This window comes from Canis aureus, chromosome 19 (genome assembly GCF_053574225.1).
Source record: "Canis aureus isolate CA01 chromosome 19, VMU_Caureus_v.1.0, whole genome shotgun sequence".
NCBI classification, from domain to species: Eukaryota; Metazoa; Chordata; class Mammalia; order Carnivora; family Canidae; genus Canis; species Canis aureus.
The window spans coordinates 33625383-33646184 of NC_135629.1; the positions used below are offsets into that span (position 1 = coordinate 33625383).

Below are 20802 nucleotides of genomic sequence, written 5' to 3' on the forward strand. Positions count from 1 at the left end.
TTACAAAAACACCAATACCAGGAAGCCCTCAGGGCTGCATAGAATATTCAGACTTCTAAAAGTTCCCAGATGGGCAAGGGTGAACCAAGCTGCCAACTACATTCTGTTAGGCTCATATTGGAGACATTTAAATGGCCAATGGTGCTGAGCAACTGAAAAGTAAGTGAATTTCCACACTGGGCTAACCGTGAGACAAGGGCATAATAGTTACCAAACATAATAACTATTATTAAGAGACCCTGGCAGACCCAATAAAAGCTGGTCCTAAAAACTTTTAAGAGACAGAAAGTAGCCGGAGCACCCCCACTCTGTGGTTGACCAAACATATTTGTAGACCAAGGGAGACTTGCAAACCATGAGCCTCAACCAAGACCCTCCAATTCTAATGCTGGCCACTGCTCTGCAGTAACTCAAGGATGCATCTTGTTACAACCATCAGTAGGATCAAAATGATTTCACAAAACTTTTCCAGTCCAGTCTCTTCTTCCTAACTAAATGCAATCCCCTTTGCCCATTCTGATCAAAAGGCAGCTGTTGCACAGAACTCCCCAAAAGTAGAAAAAGATTTGTTAAGATTCTCCCCAGGTGATGTGGTTTTTTTCTTTGTATTTCTCTGTGTTCTGGCAATTATCCTACATTAATTACAAACACAAATTTTTAATATGCAAAAAATACTTAGAGATGAATTTTGAAGACCATGCTGATGGCTTTCCTTTGACAGTTAAAATTTCTCAGACAAGGGTTTGACTCATAGTCGGCCACATACTCTGTGGCTGAGATGTGCCTCAGTTTCCTCACCTGTATAATGGGGATTACAACAATAACTACATCCCAAGGTTGCAATTAGTCCTCATTTAGCTGTTAGTGAAAAGCATCTATCCCAATTTCTGGTACTGGTAGGTGCTCAATATAATATTCACTATTATTAATGGAACTAGTACTATGATTATAGTGACTCTCAGTAGCTTCCATTTATATTCATTTTCTGAGCCCCACATGGTCACTTGGAAAAGACCTTATTTTCTCACAGTTGAAGCAAATCATAGACATTCAGAGAATGACAAGGAAGTGCTGAATTCTTTACATTCAGCATCACTATCCCCAAAATGAGGTGTCCTACTGGGACCCCAGACCCAGAGGTCCACTACACACAATTCCCTTTTTCTCTACTAGCTACAAAGGACCCTAATTTTGCATTTTCTAAAAGCAGATATATTGCAAATTAATGTATCAGACTCATTATTCAACCCATTTATGCTAGAGGATGTATATTTATTCAATACTTCATTATATTCCTACCAGGTGCCAAGCTCAGAGCCACAGAGGTGAACAAGAGATTCAACACCTGCCCCGAGAGCAGTCGTGATCCAGTGGGAGAACAAAACAGGCAAGTCAAGAGACTGCTAGAGCTCAGGAAGCTGTGAAATGAAACGGCACGGGATGGGAGGGGAGCCGTGGGTGTCCAAGAGGGCCTCATGCCCTCCATTCTCAGGTGTGACTTCCCATGGGTGTCAAACAAGAGTGTCAAGAAAAAGGGACAGGAGAGATAATTATGGTCAGAAATGCATGCCCAACAGGAAGCGTAATGTGACACCTGGATCATTTCCTGTAAGGGACTCCCAGACAGGAGAGGCATTCCCCAGGTGTTAGCTTGCCTCCTTTAGTGCAGATAAGGAATGTGACAAGCCACTGCCCAGGTGCTTGCCAGCCAAGATCCCTAAGGCTCCTCCTCTTGGAACTTTCTGGGTTCTGCCCCTGGGTGGCTGGAAGCTCCAGTGAGAGGCCCCCTGTCCCACCAGTAGCAAGCCCTTGGTCTTCCAGCTCCTGCCTCTTCTGACAAGGAACCTTAAAAATGGAACCCAGAACTCTGCTCGATTAATAGAACCACCAAGTCACAAAGGCCTTTTAGGCCTGAGCCCAAAGACCCCAGTGCCTTTGGTCCCCTGGAAGACGGTGCCTCAGCCCCCCACCTCTGGCCTGCTTTTACCCCACTGAGGGAACAAATTATTTTGTTCTTGAGAAGAAGCCCCAGGCCCAGCCATGCTCCCAACAGACTAGAGAATGCCAAATAATTCTTGTTTCCCTGGAATATCTGATAAATTACTTCAGGGAGGTAGAGGGAAAATCAGGGTGATTCACACAAGCAGCGCAGTACCAGCATGATAAGAACTTGATTATTTTCTTGGGGACAGCAGGGGAGATGGAGGAATCTGATTTTAGCCACCGAGAATCTTTTCAGACCCCAGCCTCCACGGGAGGCCTGCCTCTGCCTCGGTCACTAGCAGCATGAGGCCGAAAGCAACACCATTCTTGTTTGCAGAAGGAAAGCCAACTGCTGCTTGCCTTTTTTAATCTTAAAACCCGAATTTATGGGCCGCAGCAAATTTACATATCCCTGCCACAAATCCCCACCCACTTCCCTATAGCTCAAAAGCCAAAATTCCACACTGTATTCTCGTTATATCTAAACGGAAATTCCAGAGAAGTTGTCTGGCATGGCAAAAGCTGACCAGCCTTATGAAAATACCCAGAAAGGTGACCCATTTAGTCAAAAGAGCTTTCAGATCTCCATGAGAAAAGGAATTCATGCCAGCATAAAGGCCCTTCAGAGAAGGAGAACAGGAGTGTTGTGTTGACGCCCAGACCTTGCAACAAACCAGCCCTGAGAGTTTGGGGAGGCTGAGCACCGAGTAGGCCAGCCAGGCCAGCTTCCTCTCTCAGGAGCGCTGCAGGAGAAGCCCTTGGGGACGCAAGTGCAGCTCCAGAGCAGCCTGGCAGATGTACGCAACCCAGCAAGGGGCCTACCCATAAGGCTCCCCGAAGAGGAGCTGGAGAGCTGGAGCTGTTGGCTTCGAGTGGGAGCAGGCAGCTGTTGGTGCCAGACTGATAAAGGCCAAATGCCAGCCAGAGAAGAAAGGTTCTGCTCAGCGGCAAACACAACCCAACAAGCCCTCCCGACAGTTAATGTTTAAAGGTAGCAGAAGGAACGGATGTGGGGTGAGGTCATTTCTGAGAATGCACAATTGCGCCAGTGGTGTCAGTAACCAAGGATCTCCTGGCATAGCTACATCTCTACAAACCCAACCAAGCCCCCCCACATACACACACCAAGTGATGTACACTGCGAGCCCCACAGGACTGCAGCCAAGGCGATCTCCAGGGGCACTTCGTCCTCACCTCCGGCCTCTAGACCCCCACAAAGAAAGCCCTGCCTGGCTGCCCAGAGCAGCCTTCAGCTGGTCCCCACTGTCCAAACTCTGTCCCTGGGAGCCAATTAAAGACAGGGAAAGAACTAGAGATGCCCCCAGAACTGAAGAAGAGGCCCCAATTAAAGCTCAACGGTGCTGGAAGAGGCAAGGCAAATGGGCCCCCAGAAAGCTTTGTTTCGTAGAAGAACATTTCAATTTCACATCCATCAAGGTCAAGTGAGTAAAGTTTGAAGCAAAATAGAAATGAACAGAACTAAAGCTGCAGAAAACCTCTCCCTACAGTTTATCTATCTTACTTTTAAGTGTGAAACCAAACTTTGAGATGCAAAAAAATACTTGATAGTCTGCTGCAGGCAAGCATTATGCCTGGCATGTGCAGGGAGATTGATTTGGGCCTCAATTTTCTCATCTGTAAAATGGAAATAAATACAGTCACTCCTTTGCAGGGTTCTAATGATGAAAATTAGAAGCAATAAAGATAAGGCACTCAGGACAATGCTTAGCAGACAGCAGGCACAGGGAAGTGCGAGACACTATACTCGAGGGTGCGTGTGCAGACGTCAACATTCAGTACACAAAGATCTCATCACTGTGTATCCGTGGAAAAGCCAAGGCATATACAAGAGGGCAAGTGTCCTCCTACCAAGCCATCTACCTATGCCAGGTTGTGATGATGAGGAAAAGGAGGAAGTCAGATACTCTGTCAAAATAATTCAGACCTATAACCAGTCTTGACTAAGCAAAAAACCAAACCACCTCTTTCCCTATAGTACAAGAAAATCTTAACCAAGGGCATTCTACTGCACAGCGACTGGTCAAAGAGAGGGGTCAGAGAAGTTAAAAGTTCTCTGGCATGTTTTAGAACCAGAGGATGGGTATAAGTAAAACCCCATTAAATTTTTTTTAAAACTGAAGAGTTAAAAAAAATAAAATAAAATAAAAAATAAAAAAATAAAAATAAAAATAAAACTGAAGAGTTTGCAGAAGAGTTATAGCAACGATCTACAATGTATCAAATGAATGTATTTAAGGCAAGTGCTAGAAGGCTCTGAGAAGAAAGGGAGCACTGTACATTATTCACAATATGATTATGGAGAAAAGAAACCATGATCCTAAGTGGATAGAATTAAAATACCCAATAGTTCCATCCTTTATACCACGTATAGCTACTCTCCCATACTACTTTGTCGCTTCAGTATAAAGAGAACCATTTGGTTTTCTAATCATCTTTCCCCAAAAACTCTCTCCCTAGGACATGGACGCAATTTCCCAAGGAAAATGAGCAAAGCACTTAAAAGCTGCAAAGCCACACTTTCTAAGCCCCAGCAGAGTAAAGTGCTGTTGTTTATTATACAGTAACCTGAGCCAATCTGGTGATTATTGAGCATGTTTAATGGATAACTAGATTTAAAACAGTAATGTACGGTGGCTTCTACTAGAATGTCATGAAAGGCAATTTTCATCATTACAAGAGCAGGAAACAGCACACATTCAGACTGAAAGGGCTCATTCCATTGGCTTTGCTAATTTGGGCCAACTTGTTGGGTGAAGGGGATAGAATTATAGACCCACCTCCTCAACTAAGGATAACTACAGATCAAAACTAAATGCAGAATAGCAACAAAAAGGGAGTTGGGGGGGGGGGGGAATGAAATGTAGAAACAATACCAAACAATACCAAATTCGGTATATGTACCACAAGGGTGCACAAGAGCACAGGAAAAGCCAGATCTTATATTTGGATTTGTCCTCTAAAAAGAAAATATGCTTTACAAATATTTAATACAGGTTGATAGCAATATATGTATATAAACTTAGGAATTTGCATATATGAGAAAGGGGCATGTTAGAATTTTTTTTACTGATAGGAATGACTGCAGTAAGAATCAAGAGAGCCCCAGATTAGACAATCCATTTCAGATGGGTTCACCCACCCCACACCAAGCACCCTCAAGGAAGATGGCTGGTTGGCAGCCTTCAGCTTCAGAAGGCCCTTGGTGAGACAGCCCCTGCCTACCTCTGGGCCACCCCTCTGACCTCCACCTGACAAACTCTTCTACTGCTGCACCTTACATGAGCTAATCGTCTCTTCACCTGCCTAATTCTAGCCTGGCTTTAGGTCCCAGCTTGATGGCCTCTCCCTCCAGGGAGTCCTCCAGACCACCCACCGCAGCCTGAAGGAAGGTACTCCTCCCCTTCCGCCTCCCAGAAAGCGGGTCATCTGTTGTTTTTTAAGATTTTATTTATTTGAGAGAGTGAGAGAGCGAAAGCATGCACGCATGAGCAAGGGGAAGCAGCAGAGGGAAAGGGAGAAGCCCGCTCCCCACTGAGCCCGAAACCCCACACGGGGCTGGATCCCAAGAGAACATGTCTGAGCCCAAGGCATATACTTAACCAACTGAGCTACCCAGGTGCCGCAGAAAGCTGGTCATCTTTTTTTTTAAGATTTCATTTATTGGGATCCCTGGGTGGCGCAGCGGTTTGGCGCCTGCCTTTGGCCCAGGGCGCGATCCTGGAGACCCGGGATCGAATCCCACGTCGGGCTCCCGGTGCATGGAGCCTGCTTCTCCCTCTGCCTGTGTCTCTGCCTCATTCTCTCTCTCTGTGACTATCACAAATAAATAAAAATTAAAAAAAAAATCAAAACAATATATTTAAAAAAAAAAAAGATTTCATTTATTTATTCATGAAAGACACATAGAAAGAGGTAGAGACACAAGCAGAGGGAGAACCAGGCTTCCCATGGGGAGCCCAATACAGGACTCGATCCCAGGACCCCAGGATCAGGACCTGAGCTGAAGGCAGGTGCTCAACCACTGAGCCACCCAGGAGCCTCAAAACCTTGTCATCTTGATCCTCACTATCCACAGTGTGGCGCCCACTGCTGACAGCAGCAACTGGGAGCGGGCTGGAAGTAAAGAATCTCAGCCTTCACACCTGACCTGCTGAGTCAGACCCGCACTTTTAACAAATTCCCCAGGGGATCTGTGTGTGCCTGAAGGTTTGAGAAAGACACTCCCTGGTTACTCTCATCTCTGCATTGAGCAGTGTAAGGCAAGTGAGGGAACTGATTCTCATTACTCCTGTGGTCCTAGCGCTGGGCCTGGCTCAGAGCTGGTCTCTCCTGTATTTACTGAATGAGGAAAGGAAGAAAGAAAGGATCTCAGGAGGCATCTTCATGAGATGTTCCAAGCTGCAAGGGAGGGAATATCTAACACACCAGATGACAGCAGCAGAACTGGCCAGAAAGTAGACAGAAAACGAGACAAAGTCCTAGACTTGGGTTCAGAAGCACATGAACATTAATGATAACGCCGGCATTGTGACATAAACATATAATGCTCTCAGCAAGTGAGACAGGAACTATTATTCTCCATTTTACAGATGGAGGAAATGGAGGCTCACAAAGGTTACGGCAGTGGACCAGAGTTGCACAGCTATTAGAGAAGGAGTGGGGCTTAGCATCCTGGCAGTCTACATCATTCGCCTGTACCTAGTTTAACCTAGGATGTGCTGACCCGGAGGCTGTTTATAGAGAAAGTAGGATGACGTGATACCCCTGCCCAGAAGCCACCACAAGCAGGACCCAAAGGCTCGAAGCCTGAGCAGCTGCCCAGGGAGCAAGGCAGCCATCCTCAACTACCCCGTGCATCTGCCTCACAGCCCAGAACCAGGATCCAGGCAGTGAGGGGAGGGCTTGGGACACCTGGGTGGCTCAGTGGTTGAGCATCTGCCTTTGGCTCAGGAAGTGATCCCAGGACCCGGGGCATTGGGCTCCCCGCAGGGAGCCTGCTTCTCCCTCTGCCTGTGTCTCTGCCTCTCTGTGTGTGTGTCTCTTGTGAATAAATAAATAAAATCTAAAAAAAAAAAAACAAAAAAAAAAAAGGAGGGGAGGGCTAGTGCCCAAGAGACATAACTTGGTTCCCAATCAAAGCCCTCCTTCAGCACAGACTCTCCAAGAACGAAGGCAGCTGCTGACTGGCACGCCGGCTCCGTCGTTGCTGGAGGAGCTGCTCAGAGCCCAACTGCCATCTGGAAGTGATTTGGCCCAGAGATTCCTGAACGGGGTGGAAGGCTGGAATGACCGGCCGCCCCATGCTCCAGTCCAGGTCTCAGAAACAAAGCTGGTATGAATGGGCCCCTGAGGCAGCCGTAACCTAACCAGGGGTCCTCCCCTTCCAAGGAGGCCAGTCCACAGCCCTATTAGAGCAAGCAGCAGCAACCCTAGCCAACCACGCTGGTCTCCCCGGCGCAGCACCGATTCTAAATGTCCTTTCAGTGTGCAAACCCTCCAGCAAGGACTTTTGGGAATACTACTGGATAGTACCCGTATTTTTTTTTTTTTTTAACAAACATTCACGTAGCACTTACCACGTGCCACAAACTTTTCTAAACATTTTTGAAAATATTAACGTGTTTAATTTTTCTAACCACCTTTTGAAGGAGGTAGTTATCATCCCCATTTTAGTGATAGGGAAACCAAGGTACCCAAGTTTCTTAATAGCTACTTAGTGGCAAGTGGGATTTGAACCAAGAATCTTTGCTCTTACCTACTACAAGAGCCACATCTCCGACTGTGTTATTTTGTGGCAAATGGCCCAGAGCTCATGGATTCTGACAAGGAAAGCATGCTACTTGGCTACTTTTAAAGCATCTTCTACTACCTTTGCCTAAAAGCCACACTGGCATTTGCTAGATCAGGAAAGAACGGGATTTAGGATTATTGTATTTGTGTGTTATTTTGGTGGGGGTGGGACAATAGGAAGGAAGAGGGGGCCAAGCCCCGTGGTGACCCACCACCCTGGAAACCCCACCCAGTGACCCAAGGTCTTGGGAATACACACCCACCTGCTCTGGGGCACTGGCCTGGCACAGGCAACTTAAATCAACATTAGGGTCAGACCGCATACTCTGAAAAGGAAAGAATTCCTTTTTCTAAAGGATCAAACCAAAACACACCACCCAAACTTCTAGGCAGGCTTGATTGTCATTCTTGGGCTGGGAGACCCCTTTTTCTCCAAGCTGGCTGAGCTGCTCAGGGTCAGAAAGGTTTTTGGAAAAACAAGTAAATAAAACTGCCAGCTCCTGGCAGGCAACTAGGATTAAATATGCTGAGGCCTCGCTATGAACTGCCCAAGACAGAACACGAAACTGAAGAAAATCTTCAACTCTTGGATGCAACCTAGAATGGGCCCACCTTACAACAAATCACAAATGTGAATAAACAGCCAGAGCTGTCTTTCAGTGAATTCTAGGCAGAAAAGCCAGTCCTCTGGCAGCTTCTGACCATCTCCTGTCTCAGAGCTGGGAGCCTGTACACAACTCTTATGATTCCAGCAATGTACATTGTTGGAAGTTATCCAAAGAACACAACACCCTGTATTCATTCAAAGATACCTTCCCAGATTATGGAGTAAAACACCATCCATTAAGTAGCAGGAAATACCACCCACCCTCAAAAAAAAACAGAGAAAACAGGGCGGCTATTCCCTCAACAAATACACCTTGATGCAAGATGCAAGCTGACTCTCCTCACCTCCTGACTCATCTCATGGGACCCTCATCCTGTCACTCACCTAAAGGTTTGAGATCCCTACTTTGCTCAAGATCAGAGGTTCGAAGTGTGGGTATCCAGGCGCCACCTCAATACCCCAGACTTGCGAAACCTGGCGTTACAGGGGCTTTCTGGGTACGGGAGAGGGGCTGTGTTTTACTCATTTCCGATACTGAAGAGCGGGTCAGTTAAGGGTCAATTTCATAACTGGACAGGCCCAGCCTCCAGTCACCGTTACTAGCCGGGTGACCTCTGCAAGTTATTTCACTCCTGTTGCCTCATCTTTAAATGGAGATCATAATACTAACAACAACCACAGAAAACACAGCAACCATCTTCTAGGCACTGGGGCAGAACTAGGGCAAGCCCTTTACCCTCTCAGTGACTTGCTGAAGCAAATCATTATGTAGACAAGGAAACAAATCGTGAGGATTCTATTGGTGATCAATCGGATGATGAACAGAACATACTGTGCACCTAGTGTATGTCACCAAACTCAGAGCGAGCGTCTTTGTCAGCACAATGCAACACAGCATAAGCAGCGAATACTTGAACTGAAGTCTGAGCTCGCTGCTACTTTTTTCTGAAGGGCCGTTACCCAGAACAGCCCCAGGAACACGGCGAAGAGGCCCCAGGCATCACTCCCACGGGAGTTCTGGCACTTGGCAAGTCTCCCTGCAAGCTCCGGAGGCTGGAAAACCTGTTTACTGCGAGATCTTTCTGGAGAGCAACGAGGCAGCCAATGACAGGAGTCATAAAAGTGGCCACACTCTTTGACCCAGGAATGTCACTTTGGGGGATATAATCCAAGAAATAATTTAAAAGTAGCAAATAAAGCAATGTAACCTGTTGTGGTAAGACGTGCACAGCAAAAAGCTGCCAATAGCCCACGGGCCCACAACCAGAGAAGGGGAGGCTAACCCTGGAATGTCAGGACAATAGAAGATGCCATGGCCTGGGTGGGTTTAGGAATGAAAATCACGAGGGTCAAGTAGAAAAATGTAAGGAACCAAAGTCTAGAACGAGATCCCCAAGTTCAGGAAACTGATGGGAAGCCACGCTGGAAGCAGCTGTGGCCTCTGTAAACAGTGGGTAAATGAGGCAGTCCAGGATTTTCTGGTGCTGTGGTTTCATTTTTTTGTTTGTTTGGTTTTGTCTTTTAAGGAGATTTCATGTCATGTTTGGATACTCCTGGTTTACTTTAAGTTTCTTTGTTCACTTAATTAAATAAATACACATTTTTAAAACAAAGGAAAAGCGATCCAAGTTGAGCTCAGCCAGGCCTTGAGATTCCTCAGAAGGAAAGCTGGTTTCTGAAAAGGGAAGAAATCCAGGAGGATTCTAGGGTTCTCTTTCCCCAGTTGTAGGAGATGGCCCCCAAAAGAAGAGGCAAGCGTGTTACACAGCTCTGCAGAGAACACCCCTGACGCGGTGCTGACTGGGCGGTGACAGCTGCCTGGGCCCAGGAAGCAGGAAGCAGCCCTACCAGCCAGGACAGGTGTGGGGGAAGGGGAGGGAGAGGACCGAGGAGACTCAGCCTAGAGGGAAGCCCTTTTACTCAGGAGAAAGTCCCAGCAGCCACACCCACCACCAGCCTTTCTTCCTATCACAGAAGTTACCATAAGGCCCGGTTTTCTCTGGAAGAGACCCCAGACCCAGGCCTGGGTCAGCTCCAACGGCAAGACACTCACCTGGCAGTACACAGACACACACAAAGTAGGTGCACACACTTTCTCTGCACACCCACGCTGTATACCCAGATGCTCTTTACACAAATGCTGTGTATACACACATACTGCACACACACACACACACACACACACACACATTACAGACCCCTCACCCTACTGTCACAGCCCATACCCTCAGCAGCCTTGTGACCCTCCTGGAAACTTTCAACGAGTCCAGGTCCTAGTGGGGCCCTGACTCTCATGCTCTCTACCCAGCTCTGGGGAGAGGAACCCGACACCAACTCCCTCCCTCCTCTCAGGAAGACCCTGGTGTAGGGAAGGCAAGGAGAGGAAGGCACAGTCTCCTTTCATTGTACCCGCTTCCTTCAATTCTCAGCTAGACCCTTCCCACTTCCATGACCTTGGGCAAATCAATTAATCCTCTGGACTTCCCCCCCCACCCCTTGTCTGTAAATTAGGTCTCAGGACACCCCAACTCGCCCCATGTGTAAGAACTGGGAACTTTGGAAGGCTGCTGGCACACAGTGCGCACTAGTCCGGGCTCCCTACAAAACAGTAGTTCCTCTACCTCCACTGTCCCTAAATGATCACCTGGGCCGCAGGGCGGGCTCACCCCCAGGCACCCGGCCAGAGCTAAGCTGGGAGCAGAGGCAGCGAGGAGGACACACCCCCGCGGCTCCCCTTCCCACCTCGGGGCGCGCACCCAAGCCAGAGACGGCGGGGGAGGGTACCAGGTCCCCATGCCCACCTGGGCGGCGAGGCCCCCGCGCGGAGAACTGTCCCTCCCCAGGTCTCCCGCCGCGCGCAAGGCCAACGCCCGTTCGTCCGCCACTGAGCGCACCGAGGTGGGCGCAGCGGGGCGAGCGCTTCGGGGAGCACCGGCCCAGGACCCCACTTCACGGACTGCGGACCAGGGGTTTCCAGCTCCCCGCAGGGGAACCCTGGGGGCGGAGAAATGCCACAGCCCTTCCTCTCCCCGTGCAGCCCCAACCCGAGCCCGGGACCCACAGCCCCCCAAGGACGCACGGCGAGGCGCGGGGCGGGGAGCTACCACGGTAAGCCCCAGCCCAGGGAGACGCACCGGGGAGGGGGCCTAGGTCTCTCCGGCGTCCCCGCCCCCTGGAGGGCAACCCCCTCCCCGGCGCCCACACCCAGCCCGCAGCTCCCGGGAGCTCTAAGGGCTCGCAGCAGGGGGCCCCAGCCTCCCCCCACCCCGGGCGCGCGCGCGGGGACCGGAGGGCACACCGGGGCACTCACCGATGGACACGAGCTTGATGCTCTCACGGTCCAGGAACTCCAGCGCCACGGACACGTTCTCCAGCTGCATCTGGCGGAAGGTGGGCCGCTGGTGGTACTTGCGGTACATACGCTTCTGGCTGAGCACCTCGAGCAGCGCGATGAGCCGCAAGCCATCGCTCAGGTCGGTCTGCAGGTTCCCGATGCGCTTGTTCACGCACTTGAGGTGCTCGTTGCACCAGCGCGTGAAGGTGTTCTGCTGGATCTTCTTCCACGGCGCGTCCTCCGCCAGGTCCTTCTCGGTTACCGGCATCCTGGCGGCGGGGAGAGCGCAATGCGCAGCGACTGCCGGGGACGGGCGGAGGGAGGCCCAAGGGCCGGCGGAGCGAGAACCGAAGCGGAGCAGGAGCGGGGCTCGAACTCGCTGCTACTGGAGCCGCGGCCGGCACTGCTCTGCGGCCGCCTGCCCCTGGCCGCGCGAGGCGTCTGGACCGGCGCCTGCGCACTGAGCCGACCCGCCCTCGGGCCCCACCCTGTCCCAGCCCCGCGGCGGGAGTTCCCGAGCCACGCTCGCCCCCTGCGGTCTCTAAGGCGCACTGCACCCTGCGGCCTCCGCGGTGTCCCGGGACCCCGCGCTCGGTGCGAAAGGGAGCCCCGGGAGAGACTTGGGGTTAAGGAGGTCACGGTCTGATCCCTGAGTCAGGGACGTGCAAGAGAGAAGACCCCGTGTAGGGGGGACGGCCGCTTGGGCCACGAGGGCAGGGAGGAGTACTTGATCCACCTATAGGTTCAGTATGAGTTTTTATTGAGCTCCTGCTGTGTGCCAGAGGCGGTGTTAGGCACTGGAGGACCCCATGAACGAATGGGTATTTTACTATTTGTATTCATTAAGCTCGGAGCATGTATTGAGTGCCTACTGTGTGCGAGGCCCTCTTAAGCACCTGAGAACTAATGGTAAATAAGACAAACTTATTCCTTGACCTCGAGGACTTGCTAGAGTAATGGGAGAGAAAAATACAAATCAACTCTCGCAAACAGCTCAGTAGCAATAATAGGAATGAAGAGTGGGGGCACCTGGCTGGCTCAGTCAGTAGGCCATGCCACTGGATTTCAGGGTTGTGTGAGTTCCATATTGGGTGTAAAGATTACTTAAAAATAAAATAAAACAAACAATAATTTGCAGGGCATATCAGTTTCTCCAATGCTACTGTAACACATTACCAAAATTTTGCCTTTAAAAAAGTCATACCGGGAATCCCTGGGTGGCTCAGCGGTGTAGTCCCTGCCTTCAGCCCAGGGTGTGGTCCTGGGGTCCTAGGATTGAGTCCCACCTCGGGCTCCCTTCATGGAGCCTGCTTTTCCCTCTGCCTGTGTCTCTGCCTCTCTCTCTCTCTCTCTCTCTCTCTGAATAAATAAATTTAAAATATATATATTTAAAAAAAAAGACTGAGGCTGTTTTAAATAATAATAATAATAAAAATTTAAAAAAATAAAAAAATCATACCAGCGCCTGGGTGGTTTGGTGGTTAGGCGTCTGCCTTTGACTCCAGGCGAGATCCGAGGATTGATTCCCTATCGGGCTCCTTGTGGGGAGCCTGCTTCTGTCTCTGCCTATGTCTCTGCTCCTCTCTCTGTGTGTCTTTCATGGATAAATAAAGTCTTTTCTAAAAAATTAATAATAAATAAGTAGTCACAAATTTATTATCTTGCAGTTCTGTAGCTTAGATGCCCCTATGGGTTTCACTGAACTAAACTCAAGGTGTTGGCAGGATGCATTCCTTTCTGAAGACTATAGGGAAGAATCCATTTCCTTACCTTTTCCAACTTCTAGAAACTTTCCATATTCCTTGGCTGTGGCGCCTTCTACCTTCAAAGGTGAGTCTTTCTCATACTGTCATCTCTCTTGTTCTCTATAGTCACATCTTCCTCTTTTTTGTTGTTGTTGTTGTTGTTAAGTAGGCTTCACACCCAGGCTGAGGTGTGAAGCCTACTTAACAACTGAGTCTTTCTCATACTGTCATCTCTCTTGTTCTCTATAGTCACATCTTCCTCTGACTCTTTTTTTGTTGTTGTTGTTAAGTAAGCTTCACACCCAGCCTGGAGCCCAACATGGGGTTTGAACTCACCACCCTAAGATCAAGACCTGAGCTGAGATCAAGGGATGCTTACCCAACTGAGCGACCCAGGTGCTCCTTCCTCTAACTCTTTTAAGGGCCTGTGATTCCAATCAGCCCAGTTGGTTAATCCAGGGTATCTTTAAAACAACTGATTAACAATCTTAATCCCATCTGCAACCCTAATTCCCCTTTGCCACGTAAGGTAATTTTGACAGGTTCTGCAAATTAGGATTTGAACATCTTTAGGGACTGTTATTCTGTCTACCAACACCATATATTGAGTACCAGCTGTGTGCTCGTCTAGGCCCTGTGCTAGGTGCTGAGACATAGCAGAAACCAGGCCAGATCTCTACCGTCAAGAGCTGAATACATTATAAAAGTAGCAGCTAGCATTTCTTAAGTACCTGCTCCTGGGCCAAGAGCTTTGCTAAGCAGTTCCTTTGCTATTGACCCAGTTTGAGAAGAGTAATTGCGAGTAAAGTGACTTGCCCAAGGCACACAGTACAAACAGGACTGGAATCCAGGTGCGTATGAGAAGCACAGAGTGTCCTGGGCACAACAAGGGATACATAATTTAGGCTTAGAGATGGGGGTCTTCCTGGGAACAGGACTTGGACAGGAGTAAATCAAGGGCTTCCAGCCTAAGGGTTGCCCAGGAGAAGCCAGCAGAGTTGTGGTTGTAACATTTATACAAACAGATCGTTTGCATACAACGCTGAAGTGGTTTGTTCAGACAGATCGCCTCACTCATTGGAAACACTCAAAAGAGCCTGGGGGCGCAGAGAGTGTATCACCTGGCCCTAGCCCATACTAGGGATGCAATAACTACTTGAAGGACCATACCACTCCTTAGTGATTAAGCGCAGAGATTTGCTAGAGGTCAGCGGGTAAAGACGAGACAAAGCTAGATTTGAACCTGGTTCTAACTCCAAAGTCTACACTATGTCTGAGAGCCCCCTAAAAGCCCCCTAAAAACCCTGTTCTCAGCTTGGGTTTTGCTTTTCTCCACACCATCTGAGCAGTGGTCCGCACCATCTTGATTAGAGGCAGTGTTGGTAACCTTTGCCTCCCCCATGCCCAAGGCTCCCAGTTCCTCATGCTTTCTCCACCCAAACTCATCCATCAAAACTTATCAGCCCATGTCTCACTCCCCAAGGGACCTCCTCCCTGCCAGGTAAAACTGGAGCTAATGTCCTAAGGCCCTCTTTCTTATGTAATTGTTTTCATCAGATCTTGACACAAATAACTAAATTCTGCGTGTAAATATCCAGCGCACTTCACCCGAAGCTGAGACACCCTGTTTTAGGACGAGTCTAGTGATTGTCTCCACCCAATCAGAAGAAACTTGAGAGTTTTCCAGGGAGTGATTCATGGAGGATGAAGGGGACTGAGCAATCACGGTGGAGGTGGGTGGTCAGTGGCTTCAGAAATAAGGAGAGGGGGTGGCTCAGTCCGTTAAGTATCTGCCTAAGGCTCAGGTCATGATCCTGGGGTCCTGGGATTGAGCCCTGCATATCAGGCTCCCTGCTCAGTAAGGAGCCTCCTTCTCCCTCTGCCTGCTGCTCCCCCTTCTTGTGCTCTCTCTCCCTCTTTGTCAAGTAAATAAATAAAATCTTAAAAAAAAAAAATAAAGGAAGGAAGCAAGCAAGTAAGCAAGCAAGCAAGCTGACGAGGTCTTCAGATGACTCCTTATCAGTATTTGATAAAAGATGAGGGCTGAACAACTCAAGTAAGCATTTCTACAGGTAGCATTTTAGCCAACACATTCCACAGTTTTGCCTGACAAGGCCTTCACTTAATAAATACCCAATCCCTGTTTTCTAAATTCTGTCCTAGGCTTCTCTGATCTCTTGGTAGAACTGCCCAGAGTGGAAGAGTACAAGGAAGTAAGAAGCCCAGGCTTTGGGTGTGATTTTTGGCTGTTCTGGCTTTGTGATCTTGAACAAACAACCTCAGCAAGCTTCAGGCTTCTCGTTCAGGTAATGGTGATAGCACTGCTCTTCCTAGGGTTTTTAGATAATACAAGCAAAACTAGCATCGTGCCTGGCACACAATAAGCAATGTATAAACGTAGCTAGAAACCAGGCAAAATTAACAGACTTCACAACCAGTCTCTGACAAATCTGGAATAAGCTGCATTTTCCCTAGCAGACTCTGGTCTGTTTCTGTAAGAAGCCATGGCTCCTCTGCATGTCTGTTATTTACAGATGTTGACACCAGTGTGCTGCAACCCTGAGAGATCTCGGTAAGAATAAACTGACGGAGAAAACACAAGCACAGCAATAACCCTGACAAGTCAGTGTGGCCCTGGCAGGACCACAGCAGATGTGCAAACATCCATGAGGAAGAAACCAGCTGAACTGGAGGAGAAACACTGAGTGGAAGGCTGAAGCTCTGTGAGCCTACTTCTCAACATTGTAAGAGTTGCCAAATCAATGGGATTGGAAGAGGTTCTTCTTTCCAAGCAAGTGTGCAAAAGTTCACCTGATCACCTCCATGTCTTTGCTCAGATAGTTCCCTCTGCCTGGAATGTTCTCCTCTCTCCTCTCCAACTTGGGAAACCCATGCCCATCCTTCAGTCCCCCACTCTCACAGCCCGTGCAACTGCACCACTTATTTTATGCTACAGTGCAGTTGATGTGTTCCATGCCAGTTGCTGAAGGAGGGCACCTGTCGCCTCTGTCCCTGGCAGAGTGTAGCCTGGGGTTTAAGACCTCATAGAGTCTGCATTGGCCAATGGAAATATAATGAGAGTCACATTATAGTTTTTAATTTTCTAATAATGCTTAACAGTTATTAATTAGATGTCACTTAAAAAGAAACAGTTGAGGGCACCTGGGGAGCTTAGTCGGTTGGGCATCTACCTTTGCAACAGGTCATGATCCTGGGTCCTGGGATTGAGTCCCACATCAAGCTCCCTGCTCAGTGGGGAGTCTGCTTCTCCCTCTCCCTCTGCCCCTCCCCCTGCTGTGCTCTCTCTCTCTGTCAAATAAATAAAATCTTAAAAAAAAAAAAGTGAAATTACTTACCATAATGTATTTTAACCAATAATAAGATGATCAACTGTCCTGGTTTGTCCAGGACTAAGGGGTTCTCTGGGCTGCAGGCATTTCATTTCAGTGCTAAAACCAGGTATGTTTGTGGCAAACCAGAACAAGTTGGTTATTTTATCCAATATATCCAAAAAGTTGTAATTTCAACAGACAATCAATATGTTTAAATATATATATGTGTGTGTATATATATACATATGTATGTATATTCATACATATATACATAAACATTACGCATCGGCACAATGGACTCATCAGTACTCAGCAATATAACATAAACATATGTTACATTATACATATATATAAACATTATATTTACTGTCTTTGAAATTTGACGTGTATTTTATGCCTACAGCATATCTTTTTTTATTTTTTTTTATTTTTTTATTTTTTATTTTTTTTTTTTATTTATGATAGTCACAGAGAGAGAGAGAGAGAGAGAGAGAGAGAGGCAGAGACACAGGCAGAGGGAGAAGCAGGCTCCATGCACTGGAAGCCCGACGTGGGATTCGATCCCGGGTCTCCAGGATCGCGCCCTGGGCCAAAGGCAGGCGCCAAACCGCTGCTCCACCCAGGGATCCCAGCATATCTTTTTTTAAAGATTTATTTTATTTATTTGAGAGAGAGAGAGCAAAAGTGGTAGGGGCTAAGGGAGAGGGAGAGTCTCAAGCAGATTCCATGCTCAGCATGGAGCCTGACATGGGGCCTGACCTCACAAACCTGTAATCATGACCTGAGCTGAAAGCAAGAGTGGGATGCTCAACCTACTGAGCCACTCAGGCGTTCCACTTAAAGTTTGTCTCAATTTGGACTTTGCACATTGCCAGTGCCCAATAGCTGCCTTTGGCTACTGGGAGTTACCATATTGGACAATGCAGGTATAGAGAGATACTTGAAACTGAGATAAACCAGTTAATAAGCTGGAGACCCCTAATGCTCTCACCAGAGTCCTGACCTTGGGACCCCAGCCTATATGTGAAACCCACCTCCACACTTCAGGAACGCCAGCTCTGTTAGTGTCAGAGCTGACACTAACTAAAGGGGTTCCAGGTGAACCTGCATTCTGTGGTTTCTTGGCATCCTGGGTCCACTGGATGACAGCATGTCAGGATATTCATGACACTAAAAGTAGTTAAATAATAAATAATAACAGAAGCTTCCATTTCTCAACCATTTTCTCATTTAATCATCAGAATAACCCGAGGTGATGTTATTAATAATTTTTTAAGGATTTTATTTATGGGGCGCCTTCGTGGCTCAGTCAGTTAAGCGGCTGCCTTGGGATCAGGTCATGATCTCAGAATGCTGGGATCGAGCCCCACATCGGGCTCCCTGCTCAGCGAGGAGTCTGCCTCTCCCTCTCCCTCTGCTGTTCCTCCTGCTTGTGCTCTCTCTCTCTCCTTCAAATAACTAACCTTTATTTATATTTATTTGAGAGAGAAAGAGCGAGTGCACTTGCGTGAGGTAGGGCGGAGGGAGAGGGGGAGCTTCACAAGGCTTGATCCCAGAACGCTGAGGTCATGACCTGAGGGAAAGCAGACACTTGACCGGCTGAGCCCCCCAGGTGCCCACTGGGTGATGTTATTTCCCTTTTTACAGGTAAAAGAAACTGGAGCTGAGAGAAATAATCCTATGGCTAAGCTCAGAGTGACAGTCTGGATACAAGGATACTAAGAAAGGCAATGGTCACGATGGAGAGCAGGGAGCCGGGGCAGCCCTGACTCTGCTTCCTTGTCTGTGGCCTATATTCCCGTCCACCTCGGGGGAGGCTTCTGACAAGGGAGAGGCCACGTGTGCAGCACTTAGCATGTAAGCATGTGTGAGAGAGCTGCTGCTATTAGTACCATGATTATCACGTGGTAACGTCATGATAATGTGACTATGGTACGAGCAGACCTCAGAGAGCGAAGACGGTAAGTTTCCGAGCAGAGATGGAGAAGCAGGACTTGTAAAATGAACGCCGCCTTCCCCGTTGCATCTTTGCTCCAGGGTGGGGGCCGCCTCGGTTGTAATTTTACACCGATGTCCACACCCTGCTAGGGAGCAAGAGAGGCGAACTGTAAGTGAGAATATTTGCTCTGCCTCCACCCCCTGGAGGAAGAGGAGCTGGTCCTCTCAGCAGCCTGCGAGCAGAAGTGGGAGGGCTCCCCCCACCCCAGCCCCTGTGGCCAAGGGCCTGGGGCCATGTGGGTGGGTCCCGAGGAGCAGGTCTTCCCCCCAAAGAGGTGACAAAGACAATGGCAGTTTGAAGGCGCAGCCAGCCCTGCCTTGAGGTAAGGTTGGGGGTGCGGGTAAGCAGGCTGCTCCGAGAAGGCACCCCGCTCTCCCACTCAGCCAGCCAGTAAGGTGGAGCTCAGTCAGAAGGGACAGAGCGACAGTCGTGGAAGTCATTCTGTCCTGGACTCACACGGTGCTACAGGACTGTGATTTCCTCAACATTCCCTCCTTGAATCCTCTAGCTGTGTAAGTGGCCACTTCTCCGGTGCCTCAGCATCTCATGTCCATGAGTTAATCTTTTTTAAGCTTTGCAAGAACTCTGTGAGCGCGGTGCTATCAGTATCATCCTCCGGTTACAAACAGGGAAATTGAGGCTGCAAAAAAAAAATCAGGTCGCTCACTCGGGTCCCTTTGGTATTAGGTGTCAGGGTCTGGATTCGAACCCTCTATTTAACCAGCTCCAGAGGTCAATTCTGAGTCTCTGAGCTCTCCATCCCTTACAGTCCAGACGGCCAGAAGCAGTTCACCTCACGCCGGTACAGGAATGAAGGTTGTGGCCACCATTCACTGGACATCTGTGCGCTGTTCGTGGAGCAGGGGCGGGGAGACAGGGCCGCTGTGGGCCTTGATTCTCTCCCTCTGGGCCTTCCCAGCCCAGAGTGGACGCACCCAGAGCATGCCCCACCCCCCACCCCACCCTCTGCAGTCTTGCTAGAATCACCAAAAAAAAAAAAAAAGTTTGCAAATGACTGGGCTGTCTTCCTCCACCCAGTTTGGCTGGCTCCTTTGGAAGATTTATGTGTGGGTCTGGTTTGTTTTTTTAAAAGTGCAGACAAATGCCACAGAGCACTTTTCTGCTAAAGAAAACCCTGTCTAGCCACTGCTCACCTGGCAAACCTAGACTGCCTTCCAACTGGAACAGAACGGCCTTTGTGGCCGGCAGTACAGCTGACAAAGGCTTTTCCATCCTTATCTCGTGTTCTCCCCTCTCCCCCAATTCCCTGCTCACCAGGATTAGAATTATTACTCTCAGAGCACTCAAGGACAGGGACTGTTTATCTTTATCCCTAGGGTTTAAAAAGAGTAGAGACGGTTTGTGACCACTCACTGAATTACCAGGGAGGAGGGACCCGCTCAGGGTCACACAGTTAGTGTCAGAGCTGAGCTGAACACTAAGTTTTCTGACGCTAAGACCCAAGTGTGGTCCTCCTGTGGATACTCAAGGGTGTTCACTGTTTATAACAGCTCCAATGTTGCTCCCTGGTGGGGCCCTCCCATGCATTAGAGCCTTGCTTCTCGAAGTATGGTCCCATCAGCAGCTTGCTCAGCCCCTGGGAATGCACAGAACCTCAGGCACCAGTCCGGACCCCCTGAGTCAGGACCTGCAGGTTAACAAGATCCCCAAGCTGATTTACAGTCCACAGGTACTGCATTACAGTACATCTGTCGGATAGATTACCTCAGTACTTTTTACAAAAGAGTGTGATGGATCTACACAGGCTAATATGAAAAGACCTCAAAATGAATTATTTAGTGGGGAAACAGAAAAGCAAGTTACAGACCAGCATGAATTTGTGCAATCCAATTTGTGTATATATTTTGAAAATAAAAATAACACTAATATATGTTAATATATGCACTGGGCTACTGGCCCCAGGCCGCCTAGGAGGGTGCCAGTCTAGAAGGGGAGCCCAAGTAGCACTCGACTAGATCAAAACTCGGTGC

General features: G+C 48.6%; 1 protein-coding gene and 1 long non-coding RNA gene across 9 annotated transcripts in view; one reads left to right on the forward strand and one right to left on the reverse strand.

The window, feature by feature from the left end:
- The window catches only part of FLNB (filamin B), a 138383-nt gene extending 126212 nt beyond the window's left edge, over positions 1-12171 (reverse strand). For 5 of the 7 annotated variants that reach the window (XM_077858367.1, XM_077858365.1, XM_077858364.1 and 2 more), the window contains exon 1: positions 11712-12170. In XM_077858367.1, the coding sequence (XP_077714493.1) occupies positions 11712-12003 (292 nt within the window). In that variant the 5' untranslated portion in view covers positions 12004-12170. Of the gene's footprint in view, positions 1-11711 lie in introns of all 7 variants that reach the window. The other 2 variants (XM_077858362.1, XM_077858366.1) reach the window with 1 other exon arrangement.
- Positions 11122-17114, forward strand: LOC144289858 (uncharacterized). Of its 2 annotated transcripts, none has more exons than XR_013357820.1 (3): positions 11122-11509; positions 15644-15786; positions 16015-17114. It is a non-coding gene; the product is annotated as an uncharacterized LOC144289858 (long non-coding RNA). The 2 variants fall into 2 exon arrangements; XR_013357821.1 differs by lacking the exon at positions 11122-11509 and adding an exon at positions 13980-15213.
- The last annotated feature ends 3688 nt before the right edge of the window (positions 17115-20802 follow it).